We start from the raw sequence: 14,739 nt of genomic DNA, 5'->3' as shown, positions 1-14,739 counted from the left end.
ATTCTGTTTTAGTCCTTCCAAAAATATATGCACAATGATTACCATGATTTCCCAAAACAGAAGAGGAAAAATTAAAGTCATTTCTGGGATTCCAGTTTTAAAAGATGAAATAATCAGCATGAAACATACAATCTTTCCCACAAGGCACTACTCCACAAAAACTGAATAACAAAGACGTCACACCTTTCTCGGTAACAGCAAATTCTGTATTCTGCAAACTTTACTTGCTCCCTGGAGACTTAGAATATTCGAGATTTAAAACGCAAACATTTCAAAAATATATATTTTTATTTACTTTTTTTTTTAACCCATGCCCCGAGACGTAAAAGACGAACAGATTAGATAACTGCGAATTTTATAGAGTCCTCACACAGGATCAAGATTATTACCCGTCTTAAAAACCATTTACATAATAATGGGAAATGGCATCACGATTAGGATAGCAAGTGAGGCCCTTCCATATTTCACTCGGTAAACCTACACGTCAATCCCCTGGCTAGAAAAAAAAGGATGGAGTTTGTTAAATAGACTACTTCCATCCTAACGACAATTAAGTTAAAAGTGAAACCTTATTTCCCGTAACCGCATACTACCTAGAAACCCTACAGACGCGGCTGGCAAGGTCCCTCGCAGACAACACAATTGTAACCTCTTATTCCCACAAAAAAACACCCTGAACTTAACCCTCGTCGGTCTATCGTCGGTTCCCTCATTCCATCCCCCACCGCCATCTCCACGTCTCGCACCTGCAACCCCCCAATACACACGTCTGTCACCAAGAATCACTCCCTCGCCTCCGCGGGGCACCGACCCTCCGAAGCCAACGCGCGATCCGCCAGGCCTCACAGGCGGGAAAATGGCGGAAAGTGCAGGATAGCAGCTGCCCGCGCGGAGTGAGCAGGTTGGGGGCGAGATGGGGGGCTCTTTGCGTCACTGCACCCACCTCCTGACGACAGCGGCGAGCGACGACGCGGCGAGCCTAGGCGATCGGGGGCAGAAGGCCTCGAAAGGCCAGGAGAGAGGAAACCGCGCGGAGCGGCACGGTAGCAGAGTTGGGGGTGGGGAGTAGACAGCAAGTTGGCCTCCAAGAAGTCACCCAAATACGGGATCAAAATGACCGCGACCCGGAAGCACTGGAGACCTACGGAAGGAAATGACGTCAAGACCTCCCTGCGGAATCCAAAGGCGTGAGGCCTCCGGTGCTGGCGTCTGTCTGCCCCGCCCCCTTCTGCTTGTCCCTCCTCCCTTCACGCCCAGACCGCGGCGCTCGCGAGCTGCACTGCGGCTGCGCGGGCCGTCTCTGCGGGCCTGGAGGCCCTGCCCGCCCTCTTCCTGATCGCCGAGGGTCTTTTGGCCTCAGGCCCCTGTGACGTACCTGTGATCTTCCGGTGACCTGCTGACGGGAGAGTTCAGGAACCCCTTCTGATCCCCTTGTTGAGATAACCGATTTTTCTTGGATTTCTTTGGTTTGGGGCTTTACACAATTTATTTCATTCTTTGAAAGCAGTAGAAAATAATTATTAAGCATGCGCACTTGACTATGTGTCTCTGTTTTGAGTTCTGCTACTGACTAGTTCTAGAACCTAGGGCATGGTGCATTACCTCTTTGAGCCTCAAGTTTTTCTCATCTGAAAAGTGGAACGTAACACCCGTCTCGTAGGGTTGTTAGAAGTAAAGCAACACGCCTGAAAAGTTACAAGCACCCAATGGTTCTCTATTAATGGAAGAGTCTATGTTTGATTGTGGGTCTCGTGACTTATGTTCATCAGACAGCCGCCCTTCATTCATGTATTCATTTTAACAAATACTTATTGAGGGCCGACTATGAGCCGGGTACTGGAAGTTACCAGTGACTCGACAGAGTTCTTGATTCATCAGCTCCAAAAAACCCTCTCTGGTTTCTTACCTTTCTGAAACCTTCTGCGACTGTCCTCATTTCACCCTTTCCACTGCCTGTAGAGCTGCCCTATATTTATTCTCCCGCAGGAATATTTGAGAGAGACAGCCTACTGTGAGCCATCTAAAACACAAACCTGTGGTTCCTTCTTTAGAACCTTTTGATAGCTCCCGTCATGCACAGAGTATAAGGCCCTTCATGACTGGGCCTCTGCTCTCTTGAGCCTCACTTTCTTCTATTGCAGTGTTCAGTAGGAAACACAGACTGCAGCGCCTGGTTGGCTCAGTCCTGTTAAGCAACCGACTTTGGCTCAGGTCATTATCTAACCGTTCGTGAGTTCGAGCCTGGTGTTGAGCTCTGTGCTGCCAGCTCAGAGCCTGGAGCCTGCTTCGGATTCTGTGTCTCTCTCTCTCTGCCCCTCTCCTGCTCATGCTCTGTCTCTCTCTCTCTCTCTCTCAAATAAATAAATAAATAAGCAAGCAATATAAAGAAAAGAAAGAAAGAAACACAGCCTGTAGCCCTTTACATTCACAGTACCTGTATGCTATTCCCCCTAGCTTAACCCTCTTCCCTGCTGGTCCATCTTGTTGGTATTTCAAACTCCTACCTTAACATTACTTTCTTTGTAAAGCCTTCCCTGAAACACACCCCAGAGAATTAATCACTCCTCCTCCCTGGCAGCTCTTTTCAATGTAGCTCTCTCTGCACTTTATTGTGATCTTTTTGCTTATGTCTGTCTCTGTTATGGAACTCTTTTAGGACAGAGACGTTGGTTGAAAAATCTTTACACTCCCCAAAATATCCCTAAGATCATCGGTATTAATAAATAATATCCATTATTAATATTAATAGCATTACTAATATATAGCATCAATTAGATTAAATATAATTATAATTATTATATTTATAATATATAATATACAAATATATTTATAATGTATAAATATATTAATATATTAATATTAATATATAATAATGTAATATAAATAGTAATAAATATAATTATATAATTACTATATAATTATAATTTTTATTATTATATTTAATATAATTATAATGTTATATATTGTTAATAAATAATATTAAACATAACATTCTTAGTATTAATAGTAATCAACATTGATAAATAATACCCAATGCTAAGTGGAGAGTAGGCCTGGGGCATTTGCACTTGCTGTTCTCTCTTCTAGAATACTGTTCTTCCAGGTGTTCACATGGCTTCTTAGATTGCAGCTGGTGTCACCACATCAAAGAGGCTTTCTTTGGTTATCCAATTAAAATGGAATCCCAGTCACTCCCTGTTACCATATTTATTTTCATGGCACTTATGATCTAAAGCAATTATTTGTTTTTTTAATTGCTTTTCCTCTCTCCACTTACTGCAAGATCTATGAGAGTAAGAGCCTGTCTGGCATCAAAATGATTAGCACATAGTATGAAATCAATAAATATTTCTTCAATGAATTTGTTGAGTACATTTTTATAAGAAACAAATATAAAAAATTAGAAGACCTACTGAGTAAGCTGTATGCTAAAGCAAAATCTGATCTTTGCTTTCTTTTTTTTTTTAATTTTTAATGTTTGATTTATTTCTGAGAGAGAGAGAGAGCAGGGGAGGGTCAGAGAGAGAGGGAGACACAGAATCCGAAACAGGCTCCAGGCTCTGAGCTAGCTGTCAGCACAGTGCCCAACACGGGACTTGAACCCACAACCATGAGATCATGACCTGAGCCAAAGTCGGACGTTTAACCGACTGAGCCACCCAGGTACCCCTGATCTTTGCTTTCTGACTAGATTGTAAGATCCCAGAATCCAATTATATCATTTTCTTTATATTTACTGAGCCAGGCCTAAAGCATGGCATTAGGGTATTTTGATAAGTGTATGTCCGATTGCCTGCATATTTCTCAGTAATCAAATCAACTGATAAATTGGATTTCTAGTATGGTGCTCTTTCTTTGGGAACAAATTAAGATTTTAAATATTCAAACTGAACTGTCATTTTCTGTGCTGGCATTTAGAAGTTATTAGATCTATTTGTAATTTGGGTGATGCAACAACCAAAGAATTCAAACGTAAATTGGGTAAAATCCAAAGTCTTACTAGAAGCTGACTCACAATTGATAGAGGCTTCAGGATTTATTAGCAAATTCAGAGCTTTAGTGTTTTAATTTTGAACTGTGAGATCACCAGAAATCAATTTGTTTGGATTAAATTAAGTCACTTCAAAATACCTGCACTGAGGTAAGATCTAATGAAATGTCACCATAAGAATGTTTGCTTGTTAGACATAACTTAAAATAAGGGGCACCTGGGTGGCTCCTTCGGTTAAGCATCTGACTTCAGCTCAGGTCATGATCTCTCAGTTTGTGAGTTTGAGCCCCAGGTTGGGCTCTGTGCTGACAGCTCAGAGCTTGGAGCCTGCTTTAGATTCTATTTCTCCTTCTCCCTCTGCCCTTCTCCCGCTCAGGCACACACGTGCACACTCTCTCAAAAATAAATAAACATTAAAATAATAAGAAATAATTATAAAGGAATTGTTGACGGTAGTCATTAATTCATAAAAATGATACCCATGTGTGTACCTGGGTGGCTTAGTCAGTTGAGCATCCAACTCTTGATTGCAGCTCAGGTTATGATCCCAGCATCATGAGACCAAGCCCCGCATCAGGCTCTGCACTGAGCATGGAGCCTGCTTAATATTCTCTCTCTCTCTCTCTCTCTCTCTCTCTCTCAAATAAAAATTTTTAAAAAATCAAACCATGTAATAAACTCCTCCTTAATTTCAGTGTCAAGAAAAAGTTTGTCTTCTCAGATAAACTCTTGAAATTCCATAATCATGATTATTATTCAGCAGTTATTATTATTATTTCCAGTTTTGCTCCATGAGGGTAGAGATTGTGTCTTATTTGTTCACCATAGACTCTCCAGTCCATGACTCTCCAGGCTCCCCAGTGCTCAACACCTATTTATTGCTCAAAATGTAATGCTATAGAAGCCAAGGAAAGAGAATGTTCCAAGAAGAAAGGAATAGTCACTCATGTCAAAGGCTGATAAAGACTGAGAACTATCTATTAAGTGTAGCAACAAGGTTATTTATAACTTTTGCAAGAAGCAGTTTCATACCGAGATAACAGTGGGTTTAGAAAAACGTGGGAAAAACATGGAAAAAAGTGTGACTGTTCTCTCCCAAAGCTTAGTTGTTCAGTGAATGGAAGTCCTAGAGTGGTAGCTAAAGGGAAAATAAAGAATGGTTGAAGGTTAGTTTATGGGGTTTTTTTTTAATTCCATAGAGACTTAACTATAATTGTTAAAGGAAGACCTGATAAAGAAGAGTTGAAAGAAAATTCGGGAGGGACAAGAGATAATTAATAGCCTAAGGCAGATTTCCCAGCTGGCGTTCTGTGAATGTGGTACAGGCATGACTCAGGCTATGATCCATTCAGCCTTTGTGACAAGCTGTGGGCAGAGCCCACAGACCAGTTGTTTGTAGCCTGAGCGACCTTCTTTGAGGTGTTCTGAGGGTACCTTGCACGAAATAAAGTCTAACGGGATGCCTGTGTGCCACACAGATGATGAGAGTGGTGGGCATCTTTCAGGTCTTCTGCACCCTAAATGGCAGAAAATTTAGGGCACATCGCCGCACATTGTGGGCAGGGACCCTAGGAGCTGCTGGACGTATTTGTGTTCTAGACGCCCAGGGAGCATGGCAGGCATCCTAAGGTGCAACTAGCAGCAGAGAGACCCAAGGAGAGAGGACAGGGGCTCCTGGTGGGTGTGGCTCCAAGGAATAGCCTCAGAGCGCAGACCCAAATCTCAGGCATCAAATTAATTGTGCATGTCTGGTCTTTTGTATTCGCTCCATCCTGTTGTGATGTCCAGGTGGACTGCAGATGGACTGCTCAAGCAATGCAAATTAGAGCTCACCCTTATTGTGGTATACTTAAATCTAAAAGTTCGTTTGGACTCCAAATTCACTCGGATTATCACAGGACATTTTAGGTTACTTTTGCTAATGAAAGATAAGAAAACTGTTCAGAGTCTTTAGATAAAATTTCAGTTGTAAACACTGAAAGGTCATTCCATTCAAAATTTCTTATTGATGAGAACTATTAAGAATTCATTACTTATAAATAACCTTTACAAAAAAAAGGGGTATCTGGCTGCCTCAGTTGAAAGAGCATGCAACCCATGATCTTGGGTCCCATGTTGGGTGTAGCGAGTACTTAAAAATGAGTAAATAAACTCCAAAAAAAGAATTCAAAGAGATAATCGCTAAAAAGTCAGAAAATTTGTATGGCCATTTCAAAAAAAATTTTTTAATGTTTGTTTATTTTTGAGAGAGAGAGAGAGACAGAACATGAGCGGGGAAGGGGCAGAGAGAGCTGGAGACAGAGATTCCAAAGCAGGCTCCAGGCTCCAAACTGTCAGCACAGAGCCCCATTTGGGGCTCAAACTCACGAAGCGCAAGGTCATGACCTGAGCCCAAGTCAGACGCTTAGTTGACTGGGCCACCCAGGGGCTCCTGGCCATTTCAAATTTAAACTTAATATTTAAAATTTACATTTAGGGGTTTCTGGGTGACTCAGTCGGTTAAGCATACGACTCTTGATTTTGGCTCAGGTCATGATCTCATGGTTTATGGGTTCGGGTTTATGCCAGCACGGGGCCTGCTTGGGATTCTCTCTTTCCACCTCTCTGCCCATCTCCCACTTGTGCGTGCACCCTCTCTGTCTCTCTTTCTCTCAAAATAAACTTAAAAAAAATGAAAAATAAAATAAAATTTACATTTAGAGAAGCAAGTTCAAGTTTAGAAGATATTGTTTGGAGATTTTATATAATTTAATATTTATTCAAATAGAGTCTATATTTTATTTTCTTCTCTCCCCTTGTATTTTGTATTTTATCACAATTATACCATAATAAATATATACCCAAAAACACAAATAGATGTGTGTGTATATATTTACTATATATACTATATATATACATAGATGTATATATATATCCTGTATAGATGCCTCAATCCCCTTCAGTTTATTCTAGTGAATAGCACAAATATTGTCATTTTTCTATGTTTTCCATGATGTAAAGTTGGGACATGTATAGAATTTCTGAGAAGAAAGGGGATAGTGAATAGGTTGATGGATAAGTATAAATGGGAGAAGGAGTGACTCATCCTTTGAAACAAGGAGGTAGAAAGTAATAAAAGGTAGAAAATACCTGTTTATATATTTGTGACGGAAAGACAAGGAAGTTGAAGAAATTGAGAAGAGAATGTCTGAAATGATAGACAATGGAATTGAAGTAGGAAAAGAGTGAAGACAGTCAGATAGGTATAAAGTTAAGGCTCTCAAAGACCTGACAGTCACCACGTTGTGAAAGCACAGTTGCATGTAAAGTCATCTGTGTGGGAGAGCAGGAAGACTATGACATTGACCAGACTGCGCAATGTAAATATTTCATACTTGGTGGCTTTACACCAATACCGCCAAAGACTTTGTCATCATGAAAATGGAGGTTTTGGGAAATGAAAGGAAAGATAACAGAGTTTTGGGGTTGCTTTGGGTTCCGAGCTACAGGCAAGTTCCATAGTTTGATTCCTCTTAGCCATTGGAGTAGGAATCTAAGGGTTTTACAAAGAGCAGAAGAAACAACAGGTAAGAGTGAAAGAAGGTAACCAGGTGATTGTTCCTTACATTGTCAGAACCCAGTTTAGTCCACAAGCCTCAGGAGTAAAGTCTAGATTTCTTCACGTATAAGGTCCACTATAGTTTTCAGATTTTTATCACAGCAAAGTGCTTCTTGTGCTTTAGTTTCCGGCAAAAGTTTCAAGACCATTTACCACCCCCCAGCTCGTCCTTGCAAACATATTACCATTGCTGAGTCTCTTCTACAGAGAAATCTTGCATCTATGACTATGCAAATTTCTTCTAGAGCTGGTTTGAAGGTATTCAGGAACCTTGGGATCGTAGTATGCATCTGAAATTATGCTTGGACATATTTTCCTGGGGCACATTTTGTACTTGCTCTCCCTTTTACAGCAGAAGAGATGAAGAGAAACATCAAAAAAATTAGGGGTTTATGTTAGGGTCTATACTGATAATGAATGTAAAAAAAGTCAATTAATATCTCTGAGATCCTAAATCATATTAAGTTACAAGAAGCACCTAGCACAGGGTCTGGCATTTAGTTTACATGTAATCAGTATGAGTTGTTTTTGTTTTTGTTCTTGTTTTTATTTATTTTTTTAAGGATTTGAGATACTAGGAAGGAATTAAGCATACAGGTGATGTAGCCTAGACTATTAATTCCTCGTTAACAACTCAAATACTTTGTCCAGCTTTCTAATTAAAATTTAAAACAAGCAAATAAATAAATAAATAAATAAAATTTAAAACAAGCACTTTATTTTGAAGGGTACTATAGAGCTTTCAATGATGAAATACTCCAGTTCTCGTCAATGCTGTTTGGAGGCTAATAAATCCCAATTATATTATTTCTTTGTTCTTTCATTAATCTCAGCTCTATCTCCAGTATCCTGAGTACTGCATTCAAACACAAACTTGTCTCCTTTGTTATAACTATGCCAACAGTCAGCTCTTTGTCAAAGGTTAGAGAAGGAGAATTTTTTCCACAGCTAAGTGGCTCTGTTGCTGAGAATATTTTCACTGCAATGTGTATTTGAAGAAAAAGACTTTCTCTCCTTGGCCATCCCCTGCTTTACTTTCTTGTATGAAAGTGTCATTTGCAGGCAGAAGCAGGAAGGAGGAGGGGGGAACCCTCCACAGGAGATGACCCTTGCTGCTGTTGCTCCTCAGGCTGTCAGTCAATCAGAGGACCATCTGCCCCACTTTAGATGGCAGGAGCCATCTTGCACATCTGCTGTGCCTTCTCGAACGTCACTTACAGAACCCACTAAAAGCTGTTAGACGAATGAGGGGAAACAGAATGCAGCTGCATGTAGCTGATTTTGATTTTTTTTTTTTTATTTTGAATTTTTGCAGCTGGGGCCTACATGCCACTCTCAGTTTTAAAAGTTATTTTGTATGAGATTGGAAAAACACAGAACAATTCGTTTTATAATAATGACTCCTAGGGTCTTAAAATATTGTTCTCTGAAAGTTTAAACTAATATATCCTTTTAGAACTCCCACCCAATGTTTAAAATTTAAGCCACCGTAAATATGTAATTTTTCATGAGCGCCTCTTGCGAAAAAGTATCACATGGAAAACAATGTTTTTAAAACTGATTCAAGAGTTTCTGTGCTCACTCTGGTGGCAGGAGCAGCAGATGTGCCCAGAACATGCAGAATGAGGCCAACCAGTTGGTGGACCCTCACACGGCACGGAAATGCTCCCTCAGCAACAGCATCATGGGCGCCGAGGACCACGCGTCCATCCAGAGGAACATGGCTGAGTGCGACAAGGTAACGGGCAGGTTCAACAGCCAGTTTAATACCTATGCTATCTGTGGGGCCATTTGCAGGATGGGTGAGTCTGGTGACTCCATCCTCCGACTGGCCAAGGCCAATGACATCATTTCAAAGAACTTCTGACTGGAGAGGATAATGGATGTGGAATATTTGCCGTTAAAAAAAAAAAAAAAAAACAGGAAAAGCCCAAAGAGAGAGAAGTGAGGGGTGGAGGCAGGGAGAGGGAGGGAGAGGGAGGGAGGAAGGAAGGTTGATTCAAGAGCCAAGTACTTTCTGAGATGGAAGCAGGTTTCCAGGTATCCAGAAGCCAGAAGTTTGCAGGCTGGAAATCTAAAGTATTATTACCTTCAGGCCAGTTTCCCTATATCAACTTAAAATTGACCAAGAGACAAACACAGCATTTACCTATTTGTCTACGTAGGAAATGAGAATTTTCACGTTCTGACAACGTTACATCATAGAATTTAAAAAGCTTGCTGACCCAGGATATGAAGCCATAGGAAATTAGTCCTGGCTGCATGTTTACATACTCTGAAAATTCTGTCCACTGTTTTTCTCAGTGTTCACTCCTGCAGCTTTTTCATATGCCTTTTTGATAACCCTTACCACACCACCGTTATTTGCCTGTTTCACCCACAATACTGTTCCTTGCAAGAAAAGGGACCCCCCCAATCACATGTTCACATCAACAGTGTCATGTATACTAGGTTAAAAAATGTTTAGTTATATAACTAAAGCAATGTGTGTCTATAATAGAAAAGTGTTCCAATATTCCTTGAAAGGGCCCTTAATAGATGCAATTAGAAACTGCAGACTCATCAAAACATCTACCTGCTTACCTGCATTGGTGCCCGTAGATTCTGTCTTGCCTCCTGGTACTCGAGATCTTCTGCCTGAGCTCCATCGAGGACCAGCCCTGCACTTGTGAAGTAGATCCGATCCTCTCTCATTTACTCAAGGACATCCCTCAGCAATCCTACCCATTCTGTCCCACATCCTTGGTTTGCCTTCACTGTTGAGTAACTTCCCATCAGTTTATAAATGCCCTATAATTCTCATACCTTTAACAACAGACTCTACAAAACTTCTCTTGACCCCATCCTCCCCATTTATTGGCTCATTTACGGCAAAACCCCTTGAAAGAATTGTCTATAATTCTGTTTCCAATTCCTGTCCTCCTAAGCTCTCTCAGACCTACTGCAAGCACGTTTTTACCCGTACTTTTCCATGGCGAATGGTTTTGTAAACTCCCCATGACCACCATGTTACTAAACTGATTTTTCATTTTTCAGTCCTTGCATTAGTTGATCTAAATCATTGGACACAGTTGATCACTTCTTATTTAAATGCTTTCTTCACTTGGTTCCAAAATATCTCACTTTTACATTTTTTCTTTTATTGGCCTCTCTTTCCCAGTCCCTTTTCTTGGCCCCTTCTCATCTCTGTGCCTTCTAAATTTTGGGGTGCATTTGGATTCAGATCTTGGACATCGCAATGGTCACTTCCTTGGTAATCTCATCCCGGTTTCTAGGTTTTAAATACTCTCTCTACTCTGGTAACATCCAACTTTAGATTTCTAGTACAGCCCTCTTCCTCTGGCACCCTCAACTCCTACATCTGTGTACGTATACCTAATTGGCATCTCAGGCTATACATTCACCAAACCAAATAAGATCAGATCTTCTTTAACTTTCCTATTTAGTTCATAATGCCTAACTAAAGGGTGCCTAGCAGGCTTGGTTGGTATAGCATGTGACTCTTGATCTTGGAGTTGTGAGTTTGAGCCCCACATTGAATGTGGAGATTATTTAAAAAATTAAAATATTAGAAAATAATAATGTCTAATTAATAAAGTTGAATAATGTAATAAAATACATTTAACAATGTCTATTTATTTATTTTGAGAGAGAGAAAGAGTGTGAGTGGGGGAGGCGTAGAGAGAGATAGAGTGGGAGAATCCCTAGCAGGCTCCACGCTGTCAGCGCAGAGCCTGATGTGGGGCTCTGTCTCGCCAACATTGAGATCATGACCCAAGCCCAAATCAAGAGTCAGATGCTTCATTGACTATGCCATCCAGGCGCCCCTAAAAATAGTTTTTCATTATTTTAGAAATCCTCTCTCCTGTCTTTGTCACCACTGCAACCATCCTAGTTCAAGTCTTCATCTTTTCTTCGTTAAACTATCAAAACAGCTCAATTAATGTAGCTGCTCAGCTTGCCTCAAATTTAATCTGTTACATACACAGCTGATAGTGGTTTCTCTGAAATTCAAATCTGATCTCAGAAATTAAAAAAAAATTTTTTTAATTAAAAAAAAGAAAAAGAAAGAAAAGCTCATGAAGAAGATGACATTACACCAAAGATCTGAAGTAGATGAGAGACTGAATTATGCAGATATGCAAGGGCACTCAGATGTCTCACCCAGAGGAGGGGACACTTACAGAGACCCTAAGATGGGCTCCTCCTGGCCTGCTTCAGAGAATGCAAGAGCAGTGTTGCTGGCATGTGGTAAGGGAAACAGTAGAAGAATATGACATCTGGAAGGGAAGTGGAGAAAGATCACAGGGCCTTATATGCCATTGTAAGGACTTTGTCCTTTGTTGGAGAGCAATGAGAAGCCACTGGAGGATTCTGAGGAGTAACACCTGAATAGGGTTTTACAAAGATCACTATGGCTGCTCTGTTAAGACTAAAATGAAGCAATATAGGGATATCAGTTAGAAGACTCATGTGAGAATTCAGGAAAGAGAGGATGGGTGGTGTGGGCAAGGGTGGTAGTGGTGGGTCTGGGGAGAAGGGATCAGATTATAGATATGCTTTGAAAATAGAACTGATAGGATTTCCAAGAGATTGTGCATAGAGTGTTAGATGAAAAGGAGACAAAGTGCCTTCAAAGATTTTAGCCTAATTAACTGGAAAGAGAGACAGCCTTCAAGTGAGATGGAGAAGATTGAAAATAAGAGGTTCTTTTTTCCTGCTGTAGAGTTGGAGGCCAGGATTTGGTTTGGTGAATGTATAGCCTGAGATGCCAATTAGGTATACGTACACAGATGTAGGAGTTGAGGGTGCCAGAGGAAGAGGGCTGTACTAGAAATCTAAAGTTGGATGTTACCAGAGTAGAGAGAGTATTTAAAACCTAGAAACCGGGATGAGATTACCAAGGAAGTGACCATTGCGATGTCCAAGATCTGAATCCAAATGCACCCCAAAATTTAGAAGGCACAGAGATGAGAAGGGGTCAAGAAAAGGGACTGGGAAAGAGAGGCCAATAAAAGAAAAAATGTAAAAGTGAGATATTTTGGAACCAAGTGAAGAAAGCTTTTAAATAAGAAGTGATCAACTGTGTCCAATGTTTTAGATCAACTAATGCAAGGACTGAAAAATGAAAAATCAGTTTAGTAACATGGTGGTCATGGGGAGTTTACAAAACCATTCGCCATGGAAAAGTACGGGTAAAAACGTGCTTGCAGTAGGTCTGAGAGAGCTTAGGAGGACAGGAATTGGAAACAGAATTATAGACAATTCTTTCAAGGGGTTTTGCCGTAAATGAGCCAATAAATGGGGAGGATGGGGTCAAGAGAAGTTTTGTAGAGTCTGTTGTTAAAGGTATGAGAATTATAGGGCATTTATAAACTGATGGGAAGTTACTCAACAGTGAAGGCAAACCAAGGATGTGGGACAGAATGGGTAGGATTGCTGAGGGATGTCCTTGAGTAAATGAGAGAGGATCGGATCTACTTCACAAGTGCAGGGCTGGTCCTCGATGGAGCTCAGGCAGAAGATCTCGAGTACCAGGAGGCAAGACAGAATCTACGGGCACCAATGCAGGTAAGCAGGTAGATGTTTTGATGAGTCTGCAGTTTCTAATTGCATCTATTAAGGGCCCTTTCAAGGAATATTGGAACACTTTTCTATTATAGACACACATTGCTTTAGTTATATAACTAAACATTTTTTAACCTAGTATACATGACACTGTTGATGTGAACATGTGATTGGGGGGGGTCCCTTTTCTTGCAAGGAACAGTATTGTGGGTGAAACAGGCAAATAACGGTGGTGTGGTAAGGGTTATCAAAAAGGCATATGAAAAAGCTGCAGGAGTGAACACTGAGAAAAACAGTGGACAGAATTTTCAGAGTATGTAAACATGCAGCCAGGACTAATTTCCTATGGCTTCATATCCTGGGTCAGCAAGCTTTTTAAATTCTATGATGTAACGTTGTCAGAACGTGAAAATTCTCATTTCCTACGTAGACAAATAGGTAAATGCTGTGTTTGTCTCTTGGTCAATTTTAAGTTGATATAGGGAAACTGGCCTGAAGGTAATAATACTTTAGATTTCCAGCCTGCAAACTTCTGGCTTCTGGATACCTGGAAACCTGCTTCCATCTCAGAAAGTACTTGGCTCTTGAATCAACCTTCCTTCCTCCCTCCCTCTCCCTCCCTCTCCCTGCCTCCACCCCTCACTTCTCTCTCTTTGGGCTTTTCCTGTTTTTTTTTTTTTTTTTTAACGGCAAATATTCCACATCCATTATCCTCTCCAGTCAGAAGTTCTTTGAAATGATGTCATTGGCCTTGGCCAGTCGGAGGATGGAGTCACCTGACTCACCCATCCTGCAAATGGCCCCACAGATAGCATAGGTTTTAAACTGGCTGTTGAACCTGCCCGTTACCTTGTCGCACTCTGCCATGTTCCTCTGGATGGACGCGTGGTCCTCGGCGCCCATGATGCTGTTGCTGAGGGAGCATTTCCGTGCCGTGTGTGGGTCCACCAACTGGTTGGCCTCATTCTGCATGTTCTGGGCACATCTGCTGCTCCTGCCACCAGAGTGAGCACAGAAACTCTTGAATCAGTTTTAAAAATATTAAGTTAAAGAGGAAGAGGACAGGAATGACCCCCGGGTTTCTGGGCTTGGTGATTGTATCAATGGTAGAACCACTGACTGACAGAGAAGATGGTGGAGGAGGGGAGACATCTGATGGAGGGCTCGGTTTTGGACATGGGGATTTGACACTGTCTATAAGATACCCAAGTGGGAGGTGGCCAGATACATTGGTGTGAAGTTTGGCAAACAATCTGGGCTATAGTTATCAGTTCGTTATGTCATAGCAGTGAATTAGTAGGATGTTCACATTTAAATGCACCAATATTTAAAGCAGTGATTTCCAACCAAAGATTTTGAGCATTAGATCACCTCAGGGGACTTTAAAAATATAGATTCTGTGGAATCCCTCACTAAACCTACTGAATCAGAATCTTCAGAAATGAGACAGGGAGCCATAACACTTTTTAAATCTTCCAGTTGAGGGGCGCCTGGGTGGCTTAGTAAGTTAAGCGTCCGACTTTCGCTTAGGTCATGATCTCGTGGTTTGTGGGTTCGAGCCCCGCGTCGGGCTCTGTGCTGA

The 14,739-nt window shown here is 41.1% G+C and overlaps 3 protein-coding genes across 6 annotated transcripts in view; 1 reads left to right on the top strand and 2 right to left on the bottom strand.

The window, feature by feature from the left end:
• Nucleotides 1-1,140, bottom strand: part of OCIAD1 (OCIA domain containing 1) — a 28,093-nt gene extending 26,953 nt beyond the window's left edge. For 2 of the 4 annotated variants that reach the window (XM_039241076.1, XM_039241075.1), the window contains exon 1: nt 944-1,026. The gene's annotated coding sequence lies outside the window, so the exon portion shown is untranslated. Of the gene's footprint in view, nt 1-746; nt 904-943 lie in introns of those variants that run through there. The other 2 variants (XM_039241077.1, XM_039241078.1) reach the window with 2 other exon arrangements.
• Nucleotides 1,141-9,204: 8,064 nt separating this feature from the next.
• Nucleotides 9,205-9,517, top strand: LOC120237680 (40S ribosomal protein S21-like). Its single transcript, XM_039241074.1, has one exon. The coding sequence runs from the start codon at nt 9,205-9,207 to the stop codon at nt 9,454-9,456; it is 252 nt and encodes an 83-aa protein (XP_039097005.1). The 3' UTR covers nt 9,457-9,517.
• Nucleotides 9,518-13,816: 4,299 nt separating this feature from the next.
• Nucleotides 13,817-14,129, bottom strand: LOC120237713 (40S ribosomal protein S21-like). The gene has a single exon (XM_039241119.1). It carries the CDS (start codon nt 14,127-14,129, stop codon nt 13,878-13,880), a length of 252 nt encoding a protein of 83 aa, XP_039097050.1. The 3' UTR covers nt 13,817-13,877.
• Between the last annotated feature and the right edge of the window lie 610 nt (nt 14,130-14,739).

Source organism: Hyaena hyaena, unplaced genomic scaffold (genome assembly GCF_003009895.1).
Source record: "Hyaena hyaena isolate Hyena2069 unplaced genomic scaffold, ASM300989v1 scaffold_187, whole genome shotgun sequence".
NCBI lineage: Eukaryota > Metazoa > Chordata > Mammalia > Carnivora > Hyaenidae > Hyaena > Hyaena hyaena.
This window is presented reverse-complemented; position numbering and strand designations above follow the sequence as displayed.